The 26,125-nt window shown below is 49.9% G+C and overlaps 2 protein-coding genes across 6 annotated transcripts in view; both read left to right on the top strand.

Moving 5' to 3' along the window:
- Positions 1–31: 31 nt before the first annotated feature.
- Positions 32–16,640, top strand: Kcnd1 (potassium voltage-gated channel subfamily D member 1). Its single transcript, XM_028881365.2, has 6 exons — positions 32–4,347; positions 10,402–10,564; positions 10,665–10,748; positions 10,835–10,933; positions 11,757–12,007; positions 14,925–16,640. Exons 1-6 carry the CDS (start codon positions 3,227–3,229, stop codon positions 15,166–15,168), a joined length of 1,962 nt encoding a protein of 653 aa, XP_028737198.1. The 5' UTR covers positions 32–3,226; the 3' UTR covers positions 15,169–16,640.
- Positions 16,641–19,372: 2,732 nt separating this feature from the next.
- Otud5 (OTU deubiquitinase 5) overlaps positions 19,373–26,125 on the top strand; it is a 34,662-nt gene continuing 27,909 nt past the window's right edge. For 2 of the 5 annotated variants that reach the window (XM_028881369.2, XM_028881368.2), the window contains exons 1-2: positions 19,374–20,486; positions 20,616–20,728. In XM_028881369.2, coding sequence (XP_028737202.1) covers positions 20,135–20,486; positions 20,616–20,728 — 465 coding nt within the window. In that variant the 5' untranslated portion in view covers positions 19,374–20,134. Of the gene's footprint in view, positions 20,729–26,125 lie in introns of all 5 variants that reach the window. The other 3 variants (XM_028881370.2, XM_028881366.2, XM_028881367.2) reach the window with 3 other exon arrangements.

The following is a 26,125-nucleotide window of genomic DNA, read 5'->3' as shown; positions in this document are numbered from 1 at the left end:
ATGGGGAAGGTGACCGACCTCTGGCTACAGCGTTTCTTCTTCTACTCTCCCTCACCTGCTTTGCAACAGACCTCTCCAAGGGAGTAGAGCAGAAATATCTGCAGATATGTGCGTGGGTGGATATGTATAAAATTGAGGGTGTTGATGAATGAACAGATGGAAGGATAGATAAGTGGTTAGATGGGCTGAGGGGTACATAAGTGCTTGTATGGCTGGAATAAATGCATAGGTAGATGGATGCATGGCTGGATGAATAAATGAGTAGATGAATCAGTAAGTGGCTGGGGCATGGGTAAATGGAGATACAAATGGACAGATGGATGTCTAGAGGGATGGACAAATGGCTAAGTGGATGAATTAACTCTGTGGGTAGATGGGTGGATTTATGGATGGGTTGGGAGTAAACTGACATGGCTAGAGTGGAATTCTGGACGGCTAAGTGAATGAAAGGGAAAGGTAAGTTGGATGCATCCATGCTAGGTGAAGCTATAGAGTGGATAGATGAATGGAATAGGTTGGTAAAAGGGTACCTAGAAGATGAGTGGGTAGGTGAGCAAATGGATAGATGGCTGTGGAGAAGAATAGGTAGAATCATTGGTTATATGGGTAAGCGGATGGATGGGTGTAAGAATGGACAAATCAGGAGTGTGCAAAGCAAGCAAGGGAATAGCATGGATGGGTAAATGCATTGAAAGGTTAGGCAGTTCACCTTACTGCACGCTCAGCACACACCTTTAGTTACTTAAGACTAGGCAGCCTGCCAGGCCTTACCTGTGCCAACCCCATTCACTTAACTTCAGTTAATGCCTAAAAGGACACTTTCAAGTTGGAATAATTCTGACAACTGAGGAAACAAGTTCCCTAATAAAGGAGATGGCAAGCCTGGCAAAGCTGGGGTTAGAACTCACAGACTTAACCCGGGCCATTCAGTACTCTGTGTTCTGAAGCAGAGCGAGCCCACCATGGAGAGAAAGGTGATTTGAGGGCATTGGATACAGACAGATGGGAAGCCTGCTCCTTGGCAAGGGGCCTCCGGGTAGGGGGTGGTCCCTGGATTATCCCCATTGCACTACCTTTGCTCTGCATCTTGCATCCCCAGACTGGAAGCTGTATACTGGAGCCCTACAATCAAAGTCTAGTTTAGAAGTTGGGCTCTGACCTATACCCTCCCCCCCCCAGAGTGGATCTGGCGCCTGGTCATCTAGAGAAACATCCCCACCAATCCCCCTCCCCCACCTCTCCCCGCCCTTCCACAGAGGGGGGGCAGGGAGGGGACACAGCACTGCATCATTCCCTGTGGCACTCCGCTCTGGGGCCATTAACAGACGCCTCCCCATCGATTGGTTCTGCTAAGTGCTGCTGATTCAGACGGGTGGGGGTGAGGGCCCCTGGGGGCAGTGGGGGTAGGAGCTGGGCACAAAGAAGGGGGAGTCCAGGAAGTAGGAGGTGGGGAGAACTGGCAAAGTTCCCTGCCACCCCCATTTTCCAGATGACGCGACTGAGGCCCAACCAGCTTTGTAAGGAGGCGGAGTCTCCCCAGGGTCTCTCTCAAGCTGTCCTAGGGGAGGGGGCTCTGGGAGCCACGTAGCCCCTCCCTGCCTCTAGCTTCATCTCCCGACAAGCTCCAGAGGGGCGGGGAGAGAGCGCTGGAGGAGGAGGAGGAACTCCGGCAGCTCTGCAGAGGGGGCCAGGAGCTCCGGTGTTTGGTACCCCCGGCCCCAACGCTGTTGCTGCTGCTGCTGCTGCTGCTGCAGCGGGGACACAGGTGAGGACAGCCCTGTGGGGAGAGGGAGGGGACCATCAAGAGCTCTGTCCTTGTCTTTTCCTGGTCCGGTCCCCATGCCCTAGTCCATCCTGGAACAGTCGCCAGGGGTCCCACTGAACCTTGTCCTTCCTGAGCCTCCTTCCAAGGACCCAGCAGCCTCCTCCCCCTGTCTCCCACCCCGCCCCCGCCCGTGCCACCTTTCCCTCCTAGGCCTGGCTGTGGCTCTTCTTCTCCTCCTCCTCTGCTGCTGCTCCCGCTGCTGCTGCTCCCGCCGCCGCCGCTGCTCCTGCTGTTGCTGGGCACACACCGCCAGCCCCTCCGGAGTGTGGTTTCCTCAGACCTGCCCTCAACGGTGGGACCCAGCCTTCTCCTGGTCTCCCCTACTATCTTCCTGCGAGGTTCAGCAGCCCCTTCTCCTGGAAGACACACCCAACTTTCTTCCAATACCCCGCCCCCTATCCAGCCTATTTTGAGGGAATCCCCTTCCTCTTTGAATAGTCTTTTGCGAGTTTCTGGTGTGCTCAGGGATCTATACCCAACTTCAGTCCAGTTGAGTGTCGACCCTTTGGGATTCCCCAGACCCCCCCCCCCTTTTCTTTTTCTCACCCAGAGCTCTTCAGCTATGGACCAGGCTTCCTAAGCCCCTCCAGGTAACCTCTGGAGAGCTGCCGGATATCTCCCAGCCTCTTAAAAAATAAGCCAGTCCCATATACCACTTTCACTATCCCGTTTATTCAGTCCTCACTGGAGGACCCTCACCTCCCCTACCTTCCCCAGAACTCCTGCAGCTTGTAGGCAACATCCTCCGGGCTAGTCTTGGCAGTGCTAGTCACTCCCGAGACACTTTAGCATCTTTACAACCTCCAGGCTCTCTCGCCACCCTTGAGATGCTCCAGTCCCCTTTCCTGATCTGCAAGGGGGCTCCAACCCAGGGATCTTTTCCCATAAGTCTTCTGGGTGTGGACAGCCCTTCAGTGTCTTTCAAACACCTCTGGTCTCATTCTCCAACTCTCTGAATGCCCCGATCTGTCTCCTGTTCAACTCAACTGAGGGATTTCAGGCCCTCCTTTAGTGGGAACTCTTGGGAGTGCGAACAACTCCCCACCTATTTCTTGGTCCCTTTGGACACCCTCAGGAACGTGTTGACTCTACAATCATGTCAGTCTAGACCTGAGGGTCCTTCTTGGTACCTTTAGCACTTTAACCCCTTCTTAGTCCTTTAGAACACCCCCCCCCCAAGCTCCTGTCTGTCTCTCTAGTTCCTCCTCCTCCAGGTTCCTCTCTCTCTTTCTACACACACACACACACACACACACACACACACACACACACACACACACACACACCGGTTTCCTTGTCTGGGTAGCCCAGGGTCTCTCCAAGCCTCCATCATCCTGGAGATAGCCACATTCTCCTAAACATCATACCCCCAAAGTCTCCGTGGGCCTGGGGAGCTGCAGGATGGCGGCAGGTGTGGCCACATGGCTACCATTTGCAAGGGCTGCAGCCGTGGGCTGGCTGCCCTTAGCCCAGCAGCCCTTGCCCCCTGCACCGGAGGTGAAGGCATCCCGAGGGGATGAGGTTCTGGTGGTGAATGTGAGTGGTCGGCGCTTTGAGACCTGGAAAAACACGCTGGATCGCTACCCGGACACATTGCTGGGCAGCTCGGAGAAGGAATTCTTCTATGATGCTGAATCGGGCGAGTACTTCTTTGATCGTGACCCAGACATGTTCCGGCACGTGCTGAACTTCTACCGCACAGGCCGGCTGCACTGCCCCAGACAGGAGTGCATCCAGGCCTTTGATGAGGAGCTGGCCTTCTATGGCTTAGTACCAGAGCTGGTGGGCGACTGCTGTCTTGAAGAGTACAGGGACCGCAAGAAGGAGAACGCGGAGCGCCTAGCGGAAGATGAGGAGGCTGAGCAGGCCGGGGAAGGGCCAGCCCTTCCCGCAGGCAGCTCCCTGCGACAGCGACTCTGGAGGGCCTTCGAAAACCCACACACGAGCACTGCGGCACTGGTTTTCTACTATGTGACTGGCTTTTTCATAGCTGTCTCGGTCATCGCCAATGTAGTGGAGACCATCCCATGCCGTGGCCCGGCCCGGCGACCCACGAGAGAGCAGCCCTGTGGTGACCGCTTCCCAATGGCCTTTTTCTGTATGGACACAGCCTGCGTGCTTATATTCACCGGGGAATACCTTCTGCGGCTCTTCGCCGCTCCCAGCCGTTGCCGCTTCCTGCGCAGCGTGATGAGCCTCATCGATGTGGTGGCCATCCTGCCCTACTACATTGGGCTTTTTGTGCCCAAGAATGATGATGTCTCTGGCGCCTTTGTCACCCTACGTGTGTTCCGGGTCTTCAGAATCTTCAAGTTCTCCAGACACTCCCAGGGCTTGCGGATTCTGGGCTACACCCTCAAGAGCTGTGCCTCTGAGCTGGGTTTTCTCCTCTTTTCCCTCACCATGGCCATCATCATCTTTGCCACTGTCATGTTCTATGCTGAGAAGGGCACCAGCAAGACCAACTTTACAAGCATCCCTGCTGCCTTCTGGTATACCATTGTCACCATGACCACACTTGGGTAAGTATAGACCTTGAGCTGGGCGCTCTTTCTGTAGCATTAGGAAGGTTAGAACATACCTCTATGGTAATGGATACCAAAACCAGAGCCTCACATGGAGACTTCACACATGCGGAATATGTGCTTTGCCTCTGCCTGCCACCCCACTTTTGAGACAAGGCTGTTGTGCTACGTATAGCCCAGGCTAGGTTCAGACACATTATCTTCCTGCCTCCACTTCCCCAGTGCTGGTATATACAGGTATTACCAGCATGCTTGGCCCCTTTATCTCCTTTTGAGCTCCATTTTCCGAATCTATAAAAACTCAGAAAGCTGCCAGGCGGTAGTGGTACACATCTTTAATCCCAGCACTCGGGAGGCAGAGGTAGACGGACCTCTGTGAGTTCGAGGCCAGCCTGGGCTACAGAGCAAGTTCCAGGAAAGGCTCCAAAGCTACACAGAGAAACCCTGTCTCGGAAAAAAAAAACAAACAAACAAAAATTCAGAAAGCTGGGACTGGAGAAATGGCTCACCAGTTAAGAGTACATACTTTGGGCTGGAGAGATGCCTCAGGGGTTAAGAGCACTGCGTGCTCTTCCAGAGGTCCTTAGTTCATTTCCCAGCAACCACATGGTGGCTCACAACCATCTAAAATGAGATCTGGTGCCCTCTTCTGACATGCAGGCAGAACACTGTATACATAAAAAATAAATAAATCTTTTTTTAAAAAAGAGTACATATACCGGGCAGTGGTGGCGCATGCCTTTAATCCCAGCACTCGGGAGGCAGAGCCAGGTGGATCTTTGTGAGTTCAAGGCCAGCCTGGGCTACCAAGTGAGTTCCAGGAAAGGCGCAAAGCTACACAGAGAGACCCTGTCTTGAAAAACAAAAAAAAAAAAAAAAAAAAAAAAAGAGTACATACTTCTTTTGCAGAGGGCCCAAGTTTAGTTCCCAGCATCCAGGTTGGATAGCTCACAACTACATGTTATTCGAGATACAGGGTATCTGATGCCTCTGACCATCGAGGCATCTGCACAATTGTGCCCATACATGTACACAGATACACAGATATACATAATTAAAAATAATTTTAAAAAATCATCTGTTTTTTAGTTTTGTGAGACAGAATTTCCCTATGCAACCTTGGCTGGTCTGGGACTTGCTATGCAGACCAGGCTGGCTTTGAACTCACAGAGATCTGCCCACCTCTGCCTCCCAAGTGCTGGGATTAAAGGTATGTGCCACTATGCCTGGCAAAATAAATCTCTTAAAAAAGTTTAGGGGGCCGCAGAGATGGCTCACTGGTTAAGAGCACTTGCTGCTCTTGCAGAGGACCCGAGTTTGGTTCCCAGCACCCACATGGCGGCTCACAAGCACCTGCAATTCCAGTTCCAGAGGATCCGGTGCCCTCTTCTGGCCTCCTGGCCACTGAATCCATGTGGTGCACTACTGTTTTACCTTCCTTACAGGGGCTGCGCTGTCCATTTCTAGCAGCCCAGCCGCTAAGGGGGAAGTCTCCTCCTCCAGACAGTGGCTCTGTTGCTGCTGCTACAGGTAGTTCTAACTAAATCTCTATCAGTCTAATAAAGCTTGAGATTCCAAGGCCAGGGAGCCCAGAACAACTGGCTAACTTTCGCTCTTTTCTGGGAGGCCACTCCCTTCCCCACAGCCCCAACTCAAAAGAACCCACACCAAGTTCCTCCCGGCTACTTCCTGTCAGTTGACGCAAAAGAAACACATCTTTACACAGTTAACAAATGCAGCATGAGCAAATGTAACATCTTTGCCTAGTTAAATGTTGCACAAATGCACATGCAGGCAAAACACTCACACATGTAAAGTAAAATACATCAATGTTTTAACAAATAAAATTTAGTTGGTAGAGCACACCTTTAATCCCACCACCACAGGAGTAGAGGCAGGCGGATCTCTGTAAGTTCAAGGGCAGCCTGGTCTACATATCAGTTCCAGGACAGCCAAGGCTACACAAAGAGACCCTGTCTAAAAAAATTTAGAGAAGCCGGTGTGGTAAGATCTGCCTTTAATCCTAGCATTTAGGAGGCAGAGGCAGGCAGATCTTTGTGAGTCTGAGACCAGCCTGGGCTACATAGTAAGTTCCAGCCTGGCGAGGCTACATAGCATGGACCTATCTTAAAAAACATAGAGTTATACTTAAATTTTCTAATCCCTCCCAGCTCTGAACATACCTTGATTTTTCCAGGTCAGGTTTAAAGAATTGTCTATGTTGTTCTCTTTTCTCTTCACACTTTCTCAGGGTCCCAGTTTTCTTCTCTTTTCTTTGAGATTGGGTTATGCTATGTAGGCCAGGCTTGCCTCGATTCACTGTATTGTCCAAGTTGGCCTCAGACTCAAAACAGTTGTCCTACCTCAGCCTCCTCCTAACTACTGGGATTATAGGGTTCAGTTTCCCCCTTTGTAAAGTGGGGAATGAACATATTAAGAGGATTCAGGGATACCATGTGAGTTCTCTGAATGCTTCTGGCACAGAATATATAGGGATATGGCTTCCAATCACCATTTTTTTCCATTTTGAGCATTCATATCATGTCTCTCAACCTTCTAGAATTGTCTGCTGTGTGGGCACAGCCTCTGGGATGTTGTGATGCCTTGATGTTTTCCAGAAGATATTTTCAGCATTACTTTTTTATTTAGATAGATTCTTACGAAGTAGGCCAAGCTGGCCTTGAACTTCCAATGGATTTGCCTTTGCTTCTTGAGTGTCTGGACTCCAAGCCTATGACATCCACCTGGCTATATCAGTATTATTTTATTTTTCAAGACACAGTTTCTCTGTGTAGTCTTGGCTGTCCTGGAACTCTCTTTGTAGACCAGGCTGGCTTCAAATTCAGAGATCTGCCTGCCTCTGCCTCCAGAGTGCTGGGATAAGTGTTATTTTTTTTACTGCCAATCCCTGAGAGGAAACAGTTGAGATAGATACAACAAATGGAATCGCCAAACTCATGATGTTCTTTTCCTTGTTTGGGGAGTGGCATTATTGGGGATTCAACACACGGCCTCACCACAGTAGCCACAGGTCTGCCCCAACTCTCATACTGTTTTGTTTTGTGGCAGAATCTCAATTTGTACACCCAGGCTGCCCTCAGATTTACAGTGATCCTTTTTCTGCCTCTGTCTCCCAAATACTGGGATTATAGGCTTGTGCCACCATTCACAGCTTCCTCTCTGTCTGTTTTTCAGTGTGTGTGTGGGGGTGGGGTGGGGTGGAGGGTACATGCACTTTATCTTTTGAAAATTATTATTGTTGCATGTGTATCTGCATGTCCATGCAACAAGATGCTTATGGACAGTGGAGGACAACTTTGTAGAGTTGGTCCTCTCTGCCCACCTTTACCTGGAGTCCAGGCATTTGTTTGTTTGTTTGCTTTTCAAGACAAGGTTTCTCCATGTTGTCCTAGGTGTCCTGGAACTCATTCTGTAGACCAGGCTGGCCTTGAACTCACAGAGATCCATCTGGCTGCCACCTTTATTTTTTGAGACAGTTCTCTCATTGAACCAGCAGCTCATCCATTCAACTAGATTAGCTGACCAGTGAGCTCCAGGGCTACGCTTATCTCTGCCCTCCAGGGCTGGATTCTAGGCACATGCCACTGATACAGCTTTTTACACGGGTTCTGGAGATCTGAACTTGGGGCCCCATGCTTGTGTGTGCCACAGGTATTTTACCGACTGATCCATGTGCCCCAACTCCTTACAGTGTTTTAAACGACACTGTGTGTGGCAGATTCTGTGACTCTCCTCTAGGATTAGGTAGACTCTTGCTATTCAGTGTCTGTCGAAAGGATGACTGAGTTTGTTCAGTGCCTTAGTACACTGAACAGAAGTTTCTAAAAAGTAGAGATGAATTCTGCTTGGAAGTAAGTCCATGATTGGATCAAATCAATAAATACTGAGTCCTAATGGTGAGTTAGCAGTAGGTATCTTGATGCCTTTTGCCATATACAGTTCTCAGAACAACAGATATTCGGTGCTCATGCCTCATGCCTAAGTGAGACATGGTCTGAGATGACTATCACATGGCTAGAAATGGCCAAGTTACAGAGGCTCTGGAGCAGAGTCCTTACTACTTAGAACAAATGAACAGGTCCGGAGATGTAGCTCAACTCAGAGCGCTTGCCTGGCACCTACAGAGGTCTGGGTTCAATCTCCAGCACTACATAAATTGAGCAGGATTACAGGTGCCCATCATCCCAGTGCATAGTGGGAGGTAGAAGCAGGGGCATCAGAAGTTCCAGGTCACCTCTGATACATAATAAGTTTGAGGTCTGCCTGGGATACATGAGACCTGCTCTCAACAAAGCAAAACTAGCAGCAGCAGCAACACTGCCACTCAAAGGGATAAGGAAGAGCCATCTTTTTTTTCCAGACACGGTTTCTCTGTGTAGCTTTGGAGCCTGTCCTGGAACTCATTCTGTAGCCCAGGCTGGCCTTGATCTCACAGAGATCGCCTGCCTCTGCCTCCCAAGTGCTGGGATTAAAGGCGCGCGCCACACCACTCCCTGACAGGAAGAGCCATTTTAGGGTGCAGCCTAACCAAAACTCTAGAAGCTGAAGATTGCAGAGACTGAATTTCTCAAAGGCATTCCAACTGGTCTTGTGGTTAGAAAAATCAAAGTGTGCTGTGTGCTCCTGGGCAAATCAGCTATGGCACCTCTCTGAGCTGTTTTCCTCTTCTGACAAACAAGCCAGTAGTTGGTTCTGCTCTACCTCCATGGGAGCGGGGTGGCTTGGAGGAAGGCAGGGTAGTTTGGAGACTCCCAATCTTTCATAGGAGGGTACTTTCCAGGCTGCTGCTGCTGCTGCTGCTTCTTCTTCTTCTTTTTTTTTTTTTGTGGCAGGGTTTCTCTGTGTACCTTTGTGCCTTTCCTGGAACTCACTTTGGAGACCAGGCTGGTCTCGAACTCACAGAGATCGCCTGCCTCTGCTCCTAAATGCTGGGATTACTCTTTTTAAATCATGTGTATGGTATGTGTCCATATGTGGGTATGTACATGTGAATGCAGGTTTCCCCAGAGTCCAGAAGGTGTTGGGTCTTCTGGTGCTAGAGTTACTGATAGCTGTGATCTGAACGACATGGGTGCTGAACTCTGGTCCTCTGGAATTCCTAACCAGTAAGCTATTTCTCTAGCCCCCACTCTCTAAATTTTACAGTGTAAGGAACTGAAGCTGGGGCTGGAGAAACGGCTCAGTGGTTAAGAGCACTGGCTGCTCTTCCAGAGAACCTGGGTTCAATTCCCAGCACTCCCACATGGTACATCACAACTGTCTGGAACTCTAGTTCCAGGGCATCTGACACCCTCTTCTGGCCTCCATGGGCACCAGGCAAGGTATACTTAATAGATACATGAAAAACACTTGTACACATAAAAACAAATAAATAAATCTTAAAAGAAAAAGAACCTGAAGTTAGGGCTGGAAAGATGGCTTAAGAGCACTTGCTGCTCACAAGCGTCCTTAACTCCAGTTCCAGGGGATCTGACACTCTCTTCTAGATGTATGTGGTACACATACTTCCATGTAGGCAAATACTCATGCACACAAAATAAAACTTAAAAAGCTGGGCGATGGTGGCACACCCTTTAATCCCAGCACTCGGGCAGGAGGCAGAGGCAGGCGGATCTCTGTGAGTTCGAGGCCAGCCTGGTCTACAGAGCAAGATCCAGGACAGCCAGGACTACACAGAGAAACCCTGTCTCGAAAACCAAAACCAAAACAACAACAACAACAAACTTAAAAAGGAAGGCAGTGCTGGGCGGTGGTGGCGCACGCCTTTCGGGAGGCAGAGCCAGGCGGATTTCTGTGAGTTCGAGGCCAGCCTGGGCTACAGAGTGAGTTCCAGGAAAGGCGCAAAGCTACACAGAGAAACCCTGTCTCGAAAAACCAAAAAGAAAAATAAATAAATAAAAAGGAAGGCAGAAACTGAAGCTCAGAGAGTCTGTGTGCTTGGCCAAGTTTGCGGAGTTCATCAGGAGTGGGTGGGTGGAATGCGGGGTACCGAACACCTCTTCAACCCTGGCCTGCTTCTGCCTTTCCCAGGTATGGAGACATGGTGCCTAGCACCATTGCTGGCAAAATTTTTGGCTCCATCTGCTCACTTAGTGGTGTCTTGGTCATTGCCTTGCCTGTACCAGTCATTGTCTCCAACTTCAGCCGCATCTACCACCAGAACCAGCGTGCCGACAAGCGCCGAGCGCAGCAGGTAACTCTGTCTCCCTTCCGAGCCCTGGCGTTCCGTACGCCCCAAACCCTCTGCTCCTGGCCTCACCCGCCTAACCTTTCCTTTCGTCTCCTCTCTGTAGAAGGTGCGCCTGGCAAGAATCCGGTTGGCAAAGAGCGGTACCACGAACGCCTTCCTGCAGTATAAGCAAAATGGCGGCCTTGAGGTGGGGAGGTGCATTTACTGGGGTTGGGGGGAGCAGGGTTAGGAGGGGAAGGTGCTCACTGCCTGTCGCTGCTCCATCTGTTCCAGGACAGCGGCAGTGGGGAGGGACAGGCGCTGTGTGTGAGGAGCCGTTCTGCTTTTGAACAACAGCATCACCATTTGCTCCACTGTCTAGAGAAGACTACGGTGAGGCCAAACCCGATGCCACGTGGTAGGGCGGGGGGGGGGGGGGGAGGTCTTTCTGAGCACCAAGCTGCTTCCCTCACTGAGACAGAAGCCTTACCCCTTACCATGTGAGCTCTACAAGTATCACGTGGTGTTGCACGAATCCTAAGTGGTCTTATAATAAAAACCCGGAGCCAGATATCAGGGTGAACGCTGAAAGATCAGAGAAGCAGAGCAAGCTACAGCCACCATCTCTTACCTCCCCAGCTCCTCGGGCTGGAAGAGCTTGAGTTTCTGTCTCCTCCTGCCTTATATTACTGTCTCTACCCAGCCACATCCCTTCCTGTTTCAACCTTCCTAGGGGATTAAAAGTGTGTGCCACCAGCCTGGCTGTTTCTCTTTAACACTGGATTAATCACGTTGTAGCCCAGCGTGGCCTTGAACTCACAGAAATCCAGATGAATCTCTGCCTCTGCCTCCCTAATGCTAGCTAGGACCAAAGGTGTGTGCCACCACTGCCTGGCCTCTGTGGCTAACTCTGTGGCTAGCTCTGTCCTCTGACCTTCTGGCAATGTTATTTGTTCAAAATATCACCACAGCATGGTGCTTCCTTTAATGAGGCTGAGTCTGTGGCAGAGACAGGTGATCTCAATGAGTTTCGGGCCAGCCTGGTCTACATAGTGAATTTGAGGCCAGCCAAGGCTGCATAGGCTGCACCTTCTCTCTCTCTAGGGTGGGCAAGGAAAGAGAAGGGAGAGCGACTTTGTTTAAGCCAAAGTCTGGGAGTTGCGTCAGTTCCCATGGCGTGGGGTACCTTGTGATCCTGCTTCCCTTCTGCCCACAGTGTCACGAGTTCACGGATGAGCTCACCTTCAGTGAGGCCCTTGGAGCTGTGTCACTGGGTGGCCGCACCAGCCGGAGTACTTCCTTGTCTTCCCAGCCGATGGGGTCTGGCAGCCTGCTGTCATCTTGCTGCCCTAGAAGGGCCAAGCGCCGGGCCATCCGCCTTGCCAACTCCACTGCCTCCGTCAGCCGTGGCAGCATGCAGGAGTTGGACACGCTAGCAGGGCTTCGGAGGAGCCCTGCCCCTCAGAGGTGAGGACCTGGCTCACGGTTTGACCACCATTAGAACGTGCAGAACCTGGGCCGTGGGTTTGCGATTTCATGACTGTAGGCCTAGCAAGTCAAGCTCGGACTCAAAGTCCTCTGTGCAAGGACCTTTAGTTGGTTTTGGAAACTCCTCATTTTTTCAAAATTTTGAGACAGGGTCTTGCTTTGTTTATGAACCAAGTTGACCTGAAACTCAACGATAATTCTGCCGCGGCCATCAAGAGCTAAAACTCCTACATTAGTGCACTGTGCTCTTCATTCATTCTTTCAAATATTTGCTGAGTGGCGGTAGTGGAATATATTCCTGTGGCCCTAGTCACTCAGGAAGCTAAGGCAGGAGGATCACTTGAGCTGGGGATGTCGTTCAATGAGAAACATGTGCCTAGGATGAAGGAAGCCTTACATTCTATCCAACACACACACACACACACACACACACACACACACACACACACACACACACACAGGCTTGGGGGGGGTAGATCCTCGTGTCCTGAAACTTACATTCTAATAGGAAAAGACACTTAACAAGTACACAGACTTCATATTGGGTCAAACATTTGGAAGTAGCAAGGTGAAAAAGAAATCAGGAACAGTGACAGTGGCCAGAGACTTCAGAGCAGAGGATGATACAGGGGTTACTTTTTGATTATTTTTAATTATGTATCTGTATGGGGGTATGTGCCTGTGACTGTAGATGTCCTTGGGAGCCCCAGGCTTTAGATCCCCAGGGGCAAGAGTTATAGAAGGTTGTGAGCTGCCTGATGTGGGTGCTAGGAACCAAGTGCAGGTCCTCTGGAAGAGCACTGCTCAACCACTGAGCCATCTCGCTAGCCTCATTTTTTTCTTTAAAATTTTTTTCAGATTGGGCATGGTGGCACATGCCTTTAGTCCCAGAGAACTCACCCAGTCTCTGTGAGTTCAAGGCCAGCCTAGTCTACATAGTGAGTTCCAGGCTAACCATAGTCTACATAGTGAGACCTGTCTCAAAAAAATAGATAAAACATTGTCTTTTTTAGTGCTGTAAATGGAACCTAGGGTCTCACAAATGTTAGTTAAATATTCTGTCACATTTCAGAACAGGCTCCAAAGCTACAAGGAAAACCCTGTCTCGAAAAAACAAAACAGCCGGGTGGCGCTCTTTTATCCAGCTCGGGAGCAGAGTGGATCTCTGTGAGTTCGAGGCCAGCCTGGTCTACAGAGTGAGTTCCAAGAAAGGCGCAAAGCTACACAGAGAAAGAAAAAGAAAAAGGAAAAAAAAAAAAAACCTCTGTCACTGAGCCATGTGCAGTTTTAGCAATGTGGTCAATAAAAGCTTTTCTGGCTGGATGTCAGTGTTAAGCATTGTTCTTTTTTATTTATTTATTTTTTTTTTTTTTGGTTTTTTGAGACAGGGTTTCTCTGTGTAGCTTTGCGCCTTTCCTGGAACTCACTTGGTAGCCCAGGCTGGCCTCGAACTCACAAAGATCCGCCTGCCTCTGCCTCCCAAGTGCTGGGATTAAAGGCGTGCGCTACCACCGCCCGGCTCATGGCTTATTTTTTTAATTTATTTATTTTTTATTTGCATTGATATTTTGCCTGCATGTGTGTCTGTGTGAGGGTGTCAGATCTTGGACTTAGAGACAGTTGCTAGCTGCCATGTGGGTGCTGGGAGTTGAACCCGGTTCCTCTGGAAGGGCAGTTAGCGCTCTTACCCATGGAGCCATCTCTCCAGCCCAAGAGCACTTGTTCTTGAAGAGGACCTGAGTTTGGTTCCCAGAACCCACATGTGGTGGTTCACAAGCACCTCTACCTCCAGTTCCAGGGGAGCTGATGCCCTCTTCTGTCCTCCATTGGCACCAGGCACACCTGTGGTGCATACACATACATGCAGACAAAACACTTACGCACATAAAGTAAAAGAAAATAATCTAAAAAAAATCTTTTTTAAAGGAAAGAAAAGCTTTTCTGAGATGGTGTCTGAGTCCAGGCCTAAAGGAGGCAAGGGAGTAAAGCCATACATGTAAATGGAGGAAACGCTTCCCAGGCAGTGTCCAGGTGTGCAAATGCCGTGAAACCTCTGTACACCAGAGGTCTGGCAAGGAAACTACTCTGGGTAGAGTAGGAAGTGGGGGACAGAATCAGAAAGGAATGAGGACTCAGGGTTAGAGATCCTAGTGCAGACTTTGAAACTTTTGGTTTGTTTCATTTGGTTTTGAAGTGGGGGCTCACTATGTATACAGCCTAAGCCAGCCTCAAACTCCGAGTCTGCCTGCCTTAGCCTCTTGAGTGCCAGAACTACTGGTGTGTGCCACCGTTCCCTGTTGCTGTTAGAGACTCGTGCCAAGTTTTGGCATTGTTAAGGGTACCAATAGAGGGACTAGGGAGATGGCTCTGATTAAGAGGATGTGTTGCTCCTGCAGAGAATCTGGGTTCACGTGGTGGCTCACAACCACCCATAACTCCAGTTTCAGGTGATTTGATGCACTGTTCTGGCCTCCTTGGGCACCAGACATGCGTATGGTACACAGAAAAACATGGCAAGGCCCTGGATTTACTCCCCAGCATCACACAAAGTGTGTGTGTGTGTGTGTGTGTGTGTGTGTGTGTGTACACTATGTTCAGGCACTTTATATCATTTATTATTTCATTTGGTCTGTATAAGAACCCAATGAGGTAAGGAATATTTTTATTCCCATGCTACAAATAAAAGAGGTTTTCAGTGTGGTAAAATGTGATCACGATTTGAACCTAAGACCAGTTGACTCCAGAACGCACCTCTTTTTACCATAGTTGAGGATGCAGGGAGAATTCGTAGCACTATGCAAGGGACCCAGTAGGTGCTTAATGAATGTGACAATTGTATGGCAATTATCGAGATGTCTTTTTAAAAGTAGTCCATCTTCCCCACCCCTGTTCACAGCCGCTCAAGCCTCAATGCCAAGCCCCATGACAGCCTTGACCTGAACTGTGATAGCCGGGACTTCGTGGCTGCCATCATCAGCATCCCCACCCCTCCGGCCAACACGCCAGACGAGAGTCAACCTTCCTCCCCTGGCGGCGGGGGTGGTGGCGGCGGGGGTGGCAGGAGCACCAGCACCCTCCGGAACTCCAGCTTGGGTACCCCATGCCTCCTTCCTGAGACTGTGAAGATCTCTTCTCTGTGAGGGCTGGGTCTGCCCATTCAGAGGGCCTTCTTTATTCTTGCGAACTCCTTTCCAAAGCCATATTTGGGAGAGGCAAAGAGGGGCGGGCCTGGGGACCTCTTATGCTCCCTGCCCAGAACTATGCAATGGAGCTTCATGGAATGGCTCATCTGGTGGGAAAGTAGCTAGGGAACGGGAACGTCCGTCCCTCAGTCCAGACGGTTTTCCTGATGGGAGCTGAAGCGCTGAGACTCCCTAGGCCCCTGGCCTCCTTGCCCCAGCATGCTGGGACTGGCCTCTCTCTCCTAGCTGGCCGCCTGCATGCTTCTCCCTTGGGCCCTCAGAGGCAGGTTAAAGCTTTCTGTGGTCTGACATTTGAGGTCTGGCCTGACAAGAAGAGTTGAGAGTCCCTCTGCTCTTCGGTTGTGCTGTACGAGTTGGAGGGTTCGGAGAAGAGAACCTTCCACTCTAATTTAGCCTCTAGCGGGGCAAGGTCTCTGCCCTTCACCAGGCGCAGCCATTCCCAGATTTGGAAGCTTGGAATGCCACCGTGGGCTGGCTTAATGGGCTGTGGCCTCTGTAGTGACCCGCTACCCCCATGCTTTGGCTGAGGGGTCAGGCTGCTTCTCCTAACAGAGATAGCACAAACACTACCACCCCTTCCCTGGCTGCTGGAAATGAGTTCCTGCCACCTGCCCTCTGCTGGGCCTCCAGCAAACTCTAGCAATAGCAGCTGCTGCTGTACCAATATGCAAAGCCTCAGACTTGCTGCAGCATATACATCTGCCCTGATCAGATGGGCCACATCTAACTGCTCTCTTTTGTGGTGGTTTTTTTCTTCGTGGGTTGGTCTGGAGTCTGGACCTGCTGAGATAAGAGACTGGCACCCAGCTAGAGCTGGGCTGGGTTTTGAGGTCATGGGCTGATTCTGGAGTCTTGGGCAGGAGTCCAGAAGTGTTGTAGGCAGAGGCCTGGGTTGTTCCTGGACCCTGGGAGGGACAGAAGAGACTTCTTGATTGCCTCCTTCTTCCCTGTAATTTCCACATAGTCTTTTCTCTCGGGTCACCTTCTGGATCTGTGGCCTCAGACTGAAATCTCATATCTCAGGTTTCCTGTCTCCCAGCTCTGTCCCTCTGAAGCTGGCAGCCGACAAAGATGAAGTTCTCATCAGTCAATAAAACTTAAGAGGAGAGATGTGGACTGAGCACCTACTGACTCTGGATTGACTTTGAGGGCTGGGCTTGGGCTTGGGCTTAAGGACACTCTGGTCTCAGTTTCTTTCAACAGTGAAGGGGCTGGTGTGGGAGGTCGATGGCTAGTGAGGTATTCTTGAACATGAGGATCATGGAGAAATAAAGACGGCGGTTTGAAGAGTTGGTCTCTGTAGGCAGTGAAGAAAGCCAGAGGGTACCAAGACTGATGTATCTTGGGATTTTTTTCCAAGACAGAGTTTCTTTGTGTAGCCCTGGCTGTCCTGGAACTCACTCTGTAGCCCAGGCTGGCCTCGAACTCACAAAGATCCGCCTGCCTCTGCCTCCTGAGTGCTGGGATTAAAGGTATGCGCCACCACTGCTCAGTAGTGTGTCATGGATATTAATCTGTTCCAGGTCCTTCATTTACCGATGGAGAAGCCAAGATCAAGAGCAACACGTAGTTACTTAGAGGGGTAACTTAAGCTTCCTGATAGCAAAACCCTATAAATTTAAGCCTAATAAAATTATTTCTGAGTTTGGTATATCCCCTTTGGTCATGGATATCCCCTGCGTTTACTCCTGGATACTGGCTCCACCAGGCTAGTATGTGACTGAGCTCTGTAGACCACTGAGAAGACAGAGCTTGGATTCAGACCAACACACTTCAGTCCTTGGGTGAGAGAATCACCTTTTGTGTCAGGTTGCTAATTTGAAATGGACATTTTTTTTTTTTTAATCAAGACAGGGTTTCTCTATGTAGCTTTGAAGCCTGTCCTGGAACTCATTCTGTAGACCAGGCTGGCCTCAAACTCACAGAGATCCACCTGCCTCTGCCTCCCGAGTGCTGGGATTAAAGGCGTGCGTCACCACTGTCCAGCCAATAATTTTTATTCATCAAATATTTATTAACTGCCCATCATGTACTAGCAGTATGGTACGATGGTGGGCAAAGTGGCATTATTATATTTAATGTACAGAGTTAAGCATGGAAGGCAGACAAGCAGCTGCAATACAGTGGGGTGGATCTAAGATTCATGAATTACAGAAACACACAGACGGCAAGGTGGCTTAAACCGGCGAGCATGTAAGGAGTTGTATGGCTGCAAGGAGTTGGGGTTGGGCAATAGATGAAAGGCTGAAATGCGGGTGGAGGGCACCGTGTGTCCAGTGACCTGGAGGTTAGAGAGCAAGCTCCAGGCCTTTGGGGGACTGAAAGTAGTTCAGCCTAGCAGGAAAGGAAAGGGCAAGGCTGAAGGGACGGAGGCAGACAGTCCAGGCTGCAAAAGTTCTTGCAGAAGGGGTCTTGTAGAAGGGGGGCACCGGAAACTCAGAAACAGACAAGTCATTGAAGTTGGCATTTCAGAAGAGGAATTTTGGCCATGGGGACTGGGGTCCGGAGATAAAAGTCTTGGGTGAAGGAGGATCAGTTCAGGGCTTTTGTAGTCGCTCATTTGGTAGGGGATGTCAGGGGATGTTGGCATGCCTAGAGTGATAGCAGTAGAATTGGAAAGTTGTGAAATTCCAGAGGTAGAATGAGCAGGACTTGGAATTGACAGGCGAGTGGGAATTGGAAAAGAGGAAGCTGTTAAATTGGACTCTTGGGTTTCTGGTTTGGGCAACGACTGGCTGGGGGTGCTCTTTGCTGTAAAGGAAACACGAAAGCTATTCCTATAGTGCCAGGTACATAGTTAAGTATTGGCTGAAAGCTAGTCATGAAGACTATGAGTTTAGTTTTAGGTGGGCAGTGCTAAGCAGATAGCCTGTAGGGAATGAGATATATGGGTCTGAAGACAACCATAAGACAAGTCGGTAGAATGCTCATCAGCACTTGGCAGAAATCCCTGAACACAGAAGCCTCAGTAGATAGGAGTCCCCTCCTACTGTGAAGTCTCAGGAACAGAAAGCGTCACCAGGACCCACATGTACCCATATGTTACTGATGCCTTTCAGAGAAAAGCTTTTGTTAAGGTTAGTATCTGAAGGGAGGAGGTTAAGTGGTCTTTCTGTTTCCCCTGAAATATATTTTGTTGGAAACAGGGTCACCATGTAGTCCTGGCTAGCCTTGAACTCGCTCTAAAATTATTTTATGTGTACAGGTGTATTGTCTACATGTATGTGTTTTCATCACAAGCATGCCTAGAGCAGACTGAAGCCAAAAGAGGGTGTTGGATTCCTGGAACTGGAATTCCAGATATTTGTGAGCCACCATGTGATTGAACCTGGGTCCTCTGGAAGAGCAAATGCTCTTAACCACTGAGCCGTCTCTCCAGCCCCTGGCTTTGAGCTCTTCATTGTCCTGCCTGAGCCTCCAGAGCGATGATAACCCCATTTTTGATATTGCACTTTTGTTAGGAAATCTCAAGAGACAATTTGCACAAGGTGATATAGTTCATAATGATCTGTGGGTGCCTAGAACTGAGGATTTCCTTATACAGAATCAAAGTCCAGGATCCTCTCCTGTACTACCATAGGTTCTAATTTATATAGTACTTATTGTGTGCCATGCGCAGAACCAGGCTGTTTATTGGCCTTAATTTCTAACACACAGAAATTATTGCTATTTTACAGAGAACTAGAAATAGATGACGGATCAGGTGTTAACTGACTTGCTCCAAACACTCAAACATTAAGGGCCAAGCTAGTAGCGTCCTAGCTGCTCAATATCTAGAATTTTGCCAACACCACGGGGGGACACTCGCTGCTGACAGTGTTGGTTCATAAACATTCTCTTTGCTGAGTAAACTAAGGGATGCGGGTGGTGGGGGGGTGGAGTGGAGATGGTAATAAAGGCTGTACCGAGCCTGCGCAATAGCCATAAGTTTGAGGAGGTCAACGTGAGGGTAAGAGGGCGGAGGTGACAGAAAGGCGTGTCTTTCCGCCAAACACTAACTATAGGTATGGTGCATGTCTGTCTAGCGATTGGCCCATCTAAAGTGATGGACAGAATCCGTGAACCAATCACCGCAAGATTACGTTTGTTGTCAGGGTGAAGCAGGGTCCGCCTTTTCGGGTTTACAGCTGGGAGGAATCGGAAGTGACGCTACAGAGGATGATACGCTCTGGGAATGTTGATATTTTCCAGTGAGTGTGAGTGAGTTCCGGACGGACTCCTTGAGAACACGAGTTGTATTGATCGCCAGGCCGACTACTCTGGTTATTCATAGTACCGATACCTGTGGGTTAGAACCTCGGGGAAAGTAAAGAACAGAACGCGACCGACGAAAAAAGCTAGGATCACCGCTGCAGACTTTGAAATTTGAGACTGAGGACACGAGAGAGCAAGCGCTCGCCCCTGATTGGCTCGTGGGTGTTGTCAAGGCTTTACGCAGCTTCTTCAATTGGCTGGTGTCTGCAGTTGTGACCGCCGCGACAATTTTGCCCACGTACTTCCGAACAAGAGGCAGGGTTGTGTCCTGCTGCGCGTGCGCACAGCCCGGGAGGCCCCACCCGGTAGTTCAAGAACCTGTGAAGGGGCGGGGCGAAGAGGTGCTTGTTTTGGTTGTGTTTCCTTTGAAGCCGATCCCGGAACAAGGTAGCAATAAGCTTGGCTGGACTTGGAGGGAGAAAAGACTACGACAGATTCGTCTTTGAACCATCCTATTGGACCTCACATCCGGGATCTCCTCCGGGTGTGACCTGCGTACTGCCTACAGTTTTCGAACCGGTGTCCCGAGCTCTTTATCCAGGCCTCGCTGTTCCCATCGTGCTTCGCGCACAACAGTAGCCCCCTCATCCGGGTTCTCTCCCGGCGTTCTCAGCGTCTGGTTTGCTGTGGGGTACTTGGCGGTGCGGCCATGACTATTCTCCCCAAAAAGAAGCCGCCACCTCCCGACGCCGACCCGGCCAACGAACCGCCGCCGCCCGGGCCGTTGCCCCCAGCGCCTCGGCGCGGCGGGGGTGTGGGCGTGGGCGGCGGCGGCACGGGCGTGGGTGGAGGAGAGCGCGACCGTGACTCCGGCGTCGTGGGGGCTCGTCCCCGGGCTTCACCACCACCCCAGGGCCCGCTACCGGGGCCGCCCGGTGCTCTTCATCGTTGGGCACTAGCCGTGCCTCCTGGCGCAGTGGCGGGCCCTCGGCCACAGCAGGCTTCTCCACCTCCTTGTGGGGGCCCTGGTGGCCCCGGCGGCGGTCCTGGCGACACTCTTGGTGCGGCAACTGCGGGGGTGGGCGCGGCAGGGGTGGTGGTGGGCGTGGGTGGTACCGTGGGCGTGGGCGGCTGCTGCTCGGGGCCGGGGCACAGCAAGCGGCGGCGTCAAGCTCCCGGCGTTGGCGCAGTTGGCGGGGGCAGTCCGGAACGTGAAGAGGTCGGAGCAGGCTACAACAGTGAAGACGAATACGAAGCTGCTGCGGCACGCATCGAGGCCATGGATCCTGCCACTGTCGAGCAGGTAAGGGCTGCAAGGTGAGGGGCTGGCGGATAACAAACAGCACGTGAGTCCACCAGACTGAGAAGGGACCCAAGGAAATGTTGTTTCGGATTGGTCCAAGAGTCCTAGGTCTTGTTGCTGGGCCTGACATGCTTCTCTGGTGGTGACGGCCTGATGAAACCTCATTTCCCCGCAAGGGCTTGGTATTAGGGGCCCTAAGTATGCTAAGATACTTCAAGGTGAGGTCTGGGAGCTCTTTTGAAGCCCGTACTTGTCGGTCCTGGTCCTGGGGTCTCATCTGCATGATTGATGGTGGGAAGCCCCCAGGAGTGACAGGTAGGTTGGATCCCTTCCTGAGAGGAAGATCTCAGGTCTCGCTGCTAAGGGACTTTGGTTTAGTGACTTAAGAGCTCTTTTCTTTAGGAGGAGTCTGAGATTTCCTCTTGAAAGAACTTAGATAAAGTAGTGTCCTCAGATAGGATCTAAGCATACCCAAGAAACGTAACCCTTTAAAGAATCCGACATTCTTCATGTAGGAGGGCCCCTCTTCTCCTTTGCAGAGTTTACGGGTCTGTTCACCAGCCAAGCCTGTGACCTCGTCGGGAGTCTTGAGCGTCTGTCTATCAAGGACCTAGACCTCCTTGTAGAATTGAGGGTTTAAGAGTAAACGCACACACTTTTAGATAGTGAGTTCCAAAGCATCCCTCCAGCGATGTGAAACTTCTTTCTGGTAGATAGAGTTCTCTAATTCTTGGAGACAAAGGCCACAATCAATACCTAGGACCAGGGACACATCCTGTCTCATCCTTTCTGAGTGGCACTGGTTTGAGTTTTCTATCCGTGGGCTGAGACCTGCATCCTTGGAGTCCAGGATCCTAGGTTTCTTCTCAGAGATGGGCTCTTTGCCTTCACCCTACCATTCAGCCAGGGACCTGAATCTTTCTTCAAATGAATGAGACTTAGAACTTTGGATCACAGGTGATGTTGATGTAAAGACCTCTTTGCTTATGGACTGGGATTTTACAGACTAGGCTTGTGGCCTCTTCAGGAGTATGACAGTTACAGATGTTTCAGGCAAGAAGAGTTCTTCCAGATATATTTTCATCACAGACTGGTGTCTGTGCTCTTGGGTGGTTATATATTCTCCTAAGGATATATGTCTTACTGATTGAAATTCACTTCTGGGATTCAACATCCCATTTTCCCCCTTCTAAAGAATTCTCTGATTCTCCAGGGGCTGAGCTGTTAGTCTCACAGGACAAAAAAAAACTTTCAAGTCACTAAAGACAGATTAAGTTTCTTGGAAAAAACCTGAGGCTTCCCTCAGGAAGTGCTCTAGAGCTCCATCTGTCCTGGAGAACTTTCACCTATTGACTTTGCAGATGAGGTCCCAGAATCTAGCATGGAAACTATGGGCCCTGTCCAATCCCTGCCTTGGAAACTCCAGCCTCAGGACATGGACTGTCTGGAGACCCAGAGGGGATGTCAAAGGTCTCCTCCTAATCTTGCCTTTCAGGGCCTGAGGCTCTCTTTTCTGGGACATAAGGAATTCTTTAGGAACAGGAGCCCCAGGCATGCTCCTGAAGACTGTGTGTGTGTAGAGGTAATGTCTGAAGTTCCTCCTCATGGAACTTGGAGTGCTCTCCAGAGACAGGATGCTGTTTCCCACCAGGACTGAGTGCTGTTACTTTTCTTTGGGGGCATGATTATGAGGTCCCTGAGGAACGTGGTCTTAATCTCTTTCCAAGGGCTTTCAACTTCACATCAGTTGTTTAAGGGATTGCTCTACACCTTAGGATCTGAGACCTGAATCTTTTGGGGCTGCCACATAAGACAACATAAGTATGCTCTTTATAGGAGTCTTTTATGAACATAAGATTCTTTTTAGGGGGGACTTGAGGCTCAGGGACATGGGCAGGGTATAATTCTGAGGAAAACAGTTTGGGCCTCTTTCATCTGAAACATTTCCTTTAGGGGCAGGAGACTCTTTGCCTTGGGGACTGAGGTCTGAATCCTTGCTTAGGCACGTAGCTCTCCTCCCAACACACCAGGTGATTCTCTGTCACCAGGGAGAGGACATGAAGTCATCTTCAGTATGGCCAGAGGCTTCTTCCTTCGGACAGAAGAGCTGGGTGTTCTTGTCTTAACAGTTCCTTGTCCTCAGGTCAGAGCCAAAAAGGTGGTCGGATCCTGGGAGCAGAAGCCTGAGGTGTCCGTCAAACTGGTAGATTCTGATCCTATTTCAGTTGTTGTTTCCCACTTCCAGGGTCTTGAAAATTTCTCTCACATCCCATTTCCTTTTGTCTCATTTGTTTTCTATTTTACAGGGGGCAGAGTGTGGTCTCACATCTACTGTTCTTGTTCCTTTCCTATCATTTCTGACAGAACAAATCATCTGGATTCACAGATGTCAGGTCCAGGAGTTACATGAATCCCTGGTTCTTGTAAAGTCTCTTTGCCTCTTACAGAGCTATACATTCCTTGTTCCAGGGACAGAGAAGGTATGTTGTTCATGAAGATACAAAAGGCCACATTCTTAGACCCCCTTTCATTTCTGCCCTTACATTCCTCCTCATAAGAACGTGGAAGTAAGATCTGATAAACTCACAAAACCTGCTCTTCCCTAGGACAGGGGAGAGGCTTTCTGTTCTGCTGTGGGGACAAAGGGAAGACAGAGCTATTCCTTTTCTCCCTGCCTCCCCTGGCTCAACTTTGAGCCTTTTGGAGATGAGAAGAAGGGAGATTGGTTCTGCTACCCTGATCTTGGTCCACAGCTGTTGCTGAAGATGTTTGTAACCTAGAGCTGGTTTGACACTGGCAGAAGGGGATGATGATTAGTCTCATGGTGAATCTGGTTTCAGCTCTATGACTTTGTACTTGATTCCTTTAGGATTCTCCAGGTATCTGGGGTCAAGGTGCTGAGGAGGGAGATGATGTTAGAGAGTTCCTTTTCCAGGCATGGTCACCTGGCTGAGAGCCTGTCGACTGAAAACAGTGACTTACAAGCATCCTGAGCTGGGTGGGAGACCTCCCAGAGATCTTGGAGAAAGGGCGTCCATGCTGAGGTAGCGGAGGATGCTAGGCTTCCGTGTGTCTGCAGCACAGTCCGTGTGTCTGGGGTCCACGTCTAAGTCTGTCGAGTTTTGCAAGACGAACTACTAGAGCTGCTGCAGCTGCGCTCTGCACTTTCCTTACTCTCTTGCACACGTGCTGAGGAGTTGTCGGTTAGCTCTGGGGTTTTAGGGTCTCAAAGCCCCTGTACCTGAAGTTGACAGTGAATAGTGGGTGTCTTTTGAAGAGGAGCTGGGCTCCTTCTCTTTCCTCCTTGCTTCCCAGCCATAGAGGTGTGATGGGCAAGCTTTGGTATGAGGCTTAAGGATGATGCGTGGCAGTGTTGTGGCCAGCTATCAAGTTCCACAGTTGTATGTGGAAAGAATTTGGAGTTTGGAGCTGGGCAGGCTTGAGTTCAAACTCTAGTGTTAATTGTTGAACTGGTTTTATGATTATTGTAGAACTCTCATTTTAGGGCAAAAATTCATGAGGGTTATTAGAGTGTAGATATCTAGCCTTGCCCACCTTGACTGGTTCTTTTTGCTCAGGATGAATAATTTGCCCCAGAACCATCTTGTTTTTTTTTTTTTTTTCCCAAGAGGGCTTATCCATCCATAGTACACATCTCCTTGCATTTAGAAGCTTGCCCATCTGGAATTGGGGTGGTTGGCTGGTAGGAAGCAGCATATGGTCCCTGACCTGGCAACATGGATTGTAGTCCTTTTTCTTTTTCTTTTTGGTTTCTCTGTGTAGTTTTGGTGGCTGTCCTCGAACTCACAGAGATCCACCTGGCTCTGCCTCCTGAGTGCTGGGATTTAAGGCGTGCGCCGCCGCCGCCCCGCCCCCCCCCCCCCCCCCCCCCCCCCCCCCCCCCCCCCCCCCCCCCCCCCCCCCCCCCCCCCCCCCCCCCCGCCGCCCGCCGCCGCCGCCTGGTAGTCCTTTTTCTTTTTTTTTTTTTCCGTTTTTTGAGACAGGGTTTCTCTGTGTAGTTTTGGTTCCTGTCCTGTAACTCTTTCTGTGGATTAGATTAGACTGGTCTGGAACTCACAGAGATCCACCTGGCTCTGCCTCCCGAGTGCTGGGATCAAAGATGTGTGCCACCACCGCCCGGCTAGTTCTTTTTCTATACTAAACTTTTGTGTAGTCTTTGGGCAGTTCCCTTTTCAGTATCAGTTGCATTCTCCCCCCCTCTCTCTCTCTCTCTCTCCCTCTCTCTCTCTCTCTCTCCTCTCCTCTCTCCCTCTCTCCCTCTCTCTCCTCTCCCTCTCCCTCTCCCTCTCCCTCCCTCTCCCTCTCCCTCCCACCCACTCTCTCCCCCTCTCCCTCTCCTTCTCTCCTAGACAGAGTTTGTCTGTGTAGCCCCGGCTGTCCTGAAACTTGGTCTGTAGACCAGGCTGGCCTCAAACTCAGAGCTCTGCCTGCCTCTGCCTCCCAAATACTAGCATTAAAGACATGTACCACCATACCTGGCTTGGATCTTGATTTCTCTACCTATTAAATAGGTAGTGATGAGGAGGATGGTTGGACTCATTTCTCTGAAGAAAGTTGTATGTAATCTTGTCTTTAATTTCCTGTTTTACACTCTTCTGCCCTTCATGGAATTTTATGTAGGCCCCTTGGCTCTGCGGATGTTACTTTTTAGAAGATGTGCTATGATGTTTCAGCCAGTGTTGAGCTTCTTTCTTCCTGGTACATGCTATAGGTTCTTTGGTGGTTTTGTGTTTGTGTTGTAATGAACTTATGTGCACAGTTTTTTTTTTTAAGATTTATTTATTTATTACATACACAGAAGAGGGAGCCAAGATCTCATCACAGATGGTTGTGAGCCACCATGTGGGTGCTGGGAATTGAACTCAGGACCTCTGGAAGAACAGTCGGTGCTCTTAACCTCTGAGCCATCTCGCCAGCCCTATGTGCACAGTTTTTGAATGTGATGGCTTACACCTATAATCCCATCACTTCGGAAGCTGAGGCAGGAGGATTGCCAAGAGTTTGACACCAGCCTGAGCTAGTGTTGAGATACTAAGATAAGCCAGGCAGTGGTGGCGCACGCCTTTAATCCCAGCACTCGGGAGGCAGAGGCAGGTGGATCTTTGTGAGTTCGAGGCCAGACTGGGCTACAGAGTGAGTTCCAGGAAAGGCGCAAAGCTACACAGAGAAACCCTGTCTCAAAAAAAAAAAAAAAAAAAAAAAGAAACAACAAAAAAAAAGAATGAAATGCTAAGATAACCAAAATAAAAGTATAATTCAGTGGCTTTCAAGATATCCATAGAATTGTACTTCTGTCATCAATTTTAGAATGTTTTTAACATCATTTTTTATACCTTTTAGCCCCCACCCCCATCATTTTTTAAAATACCTTTTAAC

Source organism: Peromyscus leucopus, chromosome X (genome assembly GCF_004664715.2).
Source record: "Peromyscus leucopus breed LL Stock chromosome X, UCI_PerLeu_2.1, whole genome shotgun sequence".
Taxonomy (NCBI): domain Eukaryota; kingdom Metazoa; phylum Chordata; class Mammalia; order Rodentia; family Cricetidae; genus Peromyscus; species Peromyscus leucopus.
The sequence above is the reverse complement of the archived record's forward strand: the minus strand, read 5'-3'. Positions and strand labels throughout refer to the sequence as shown.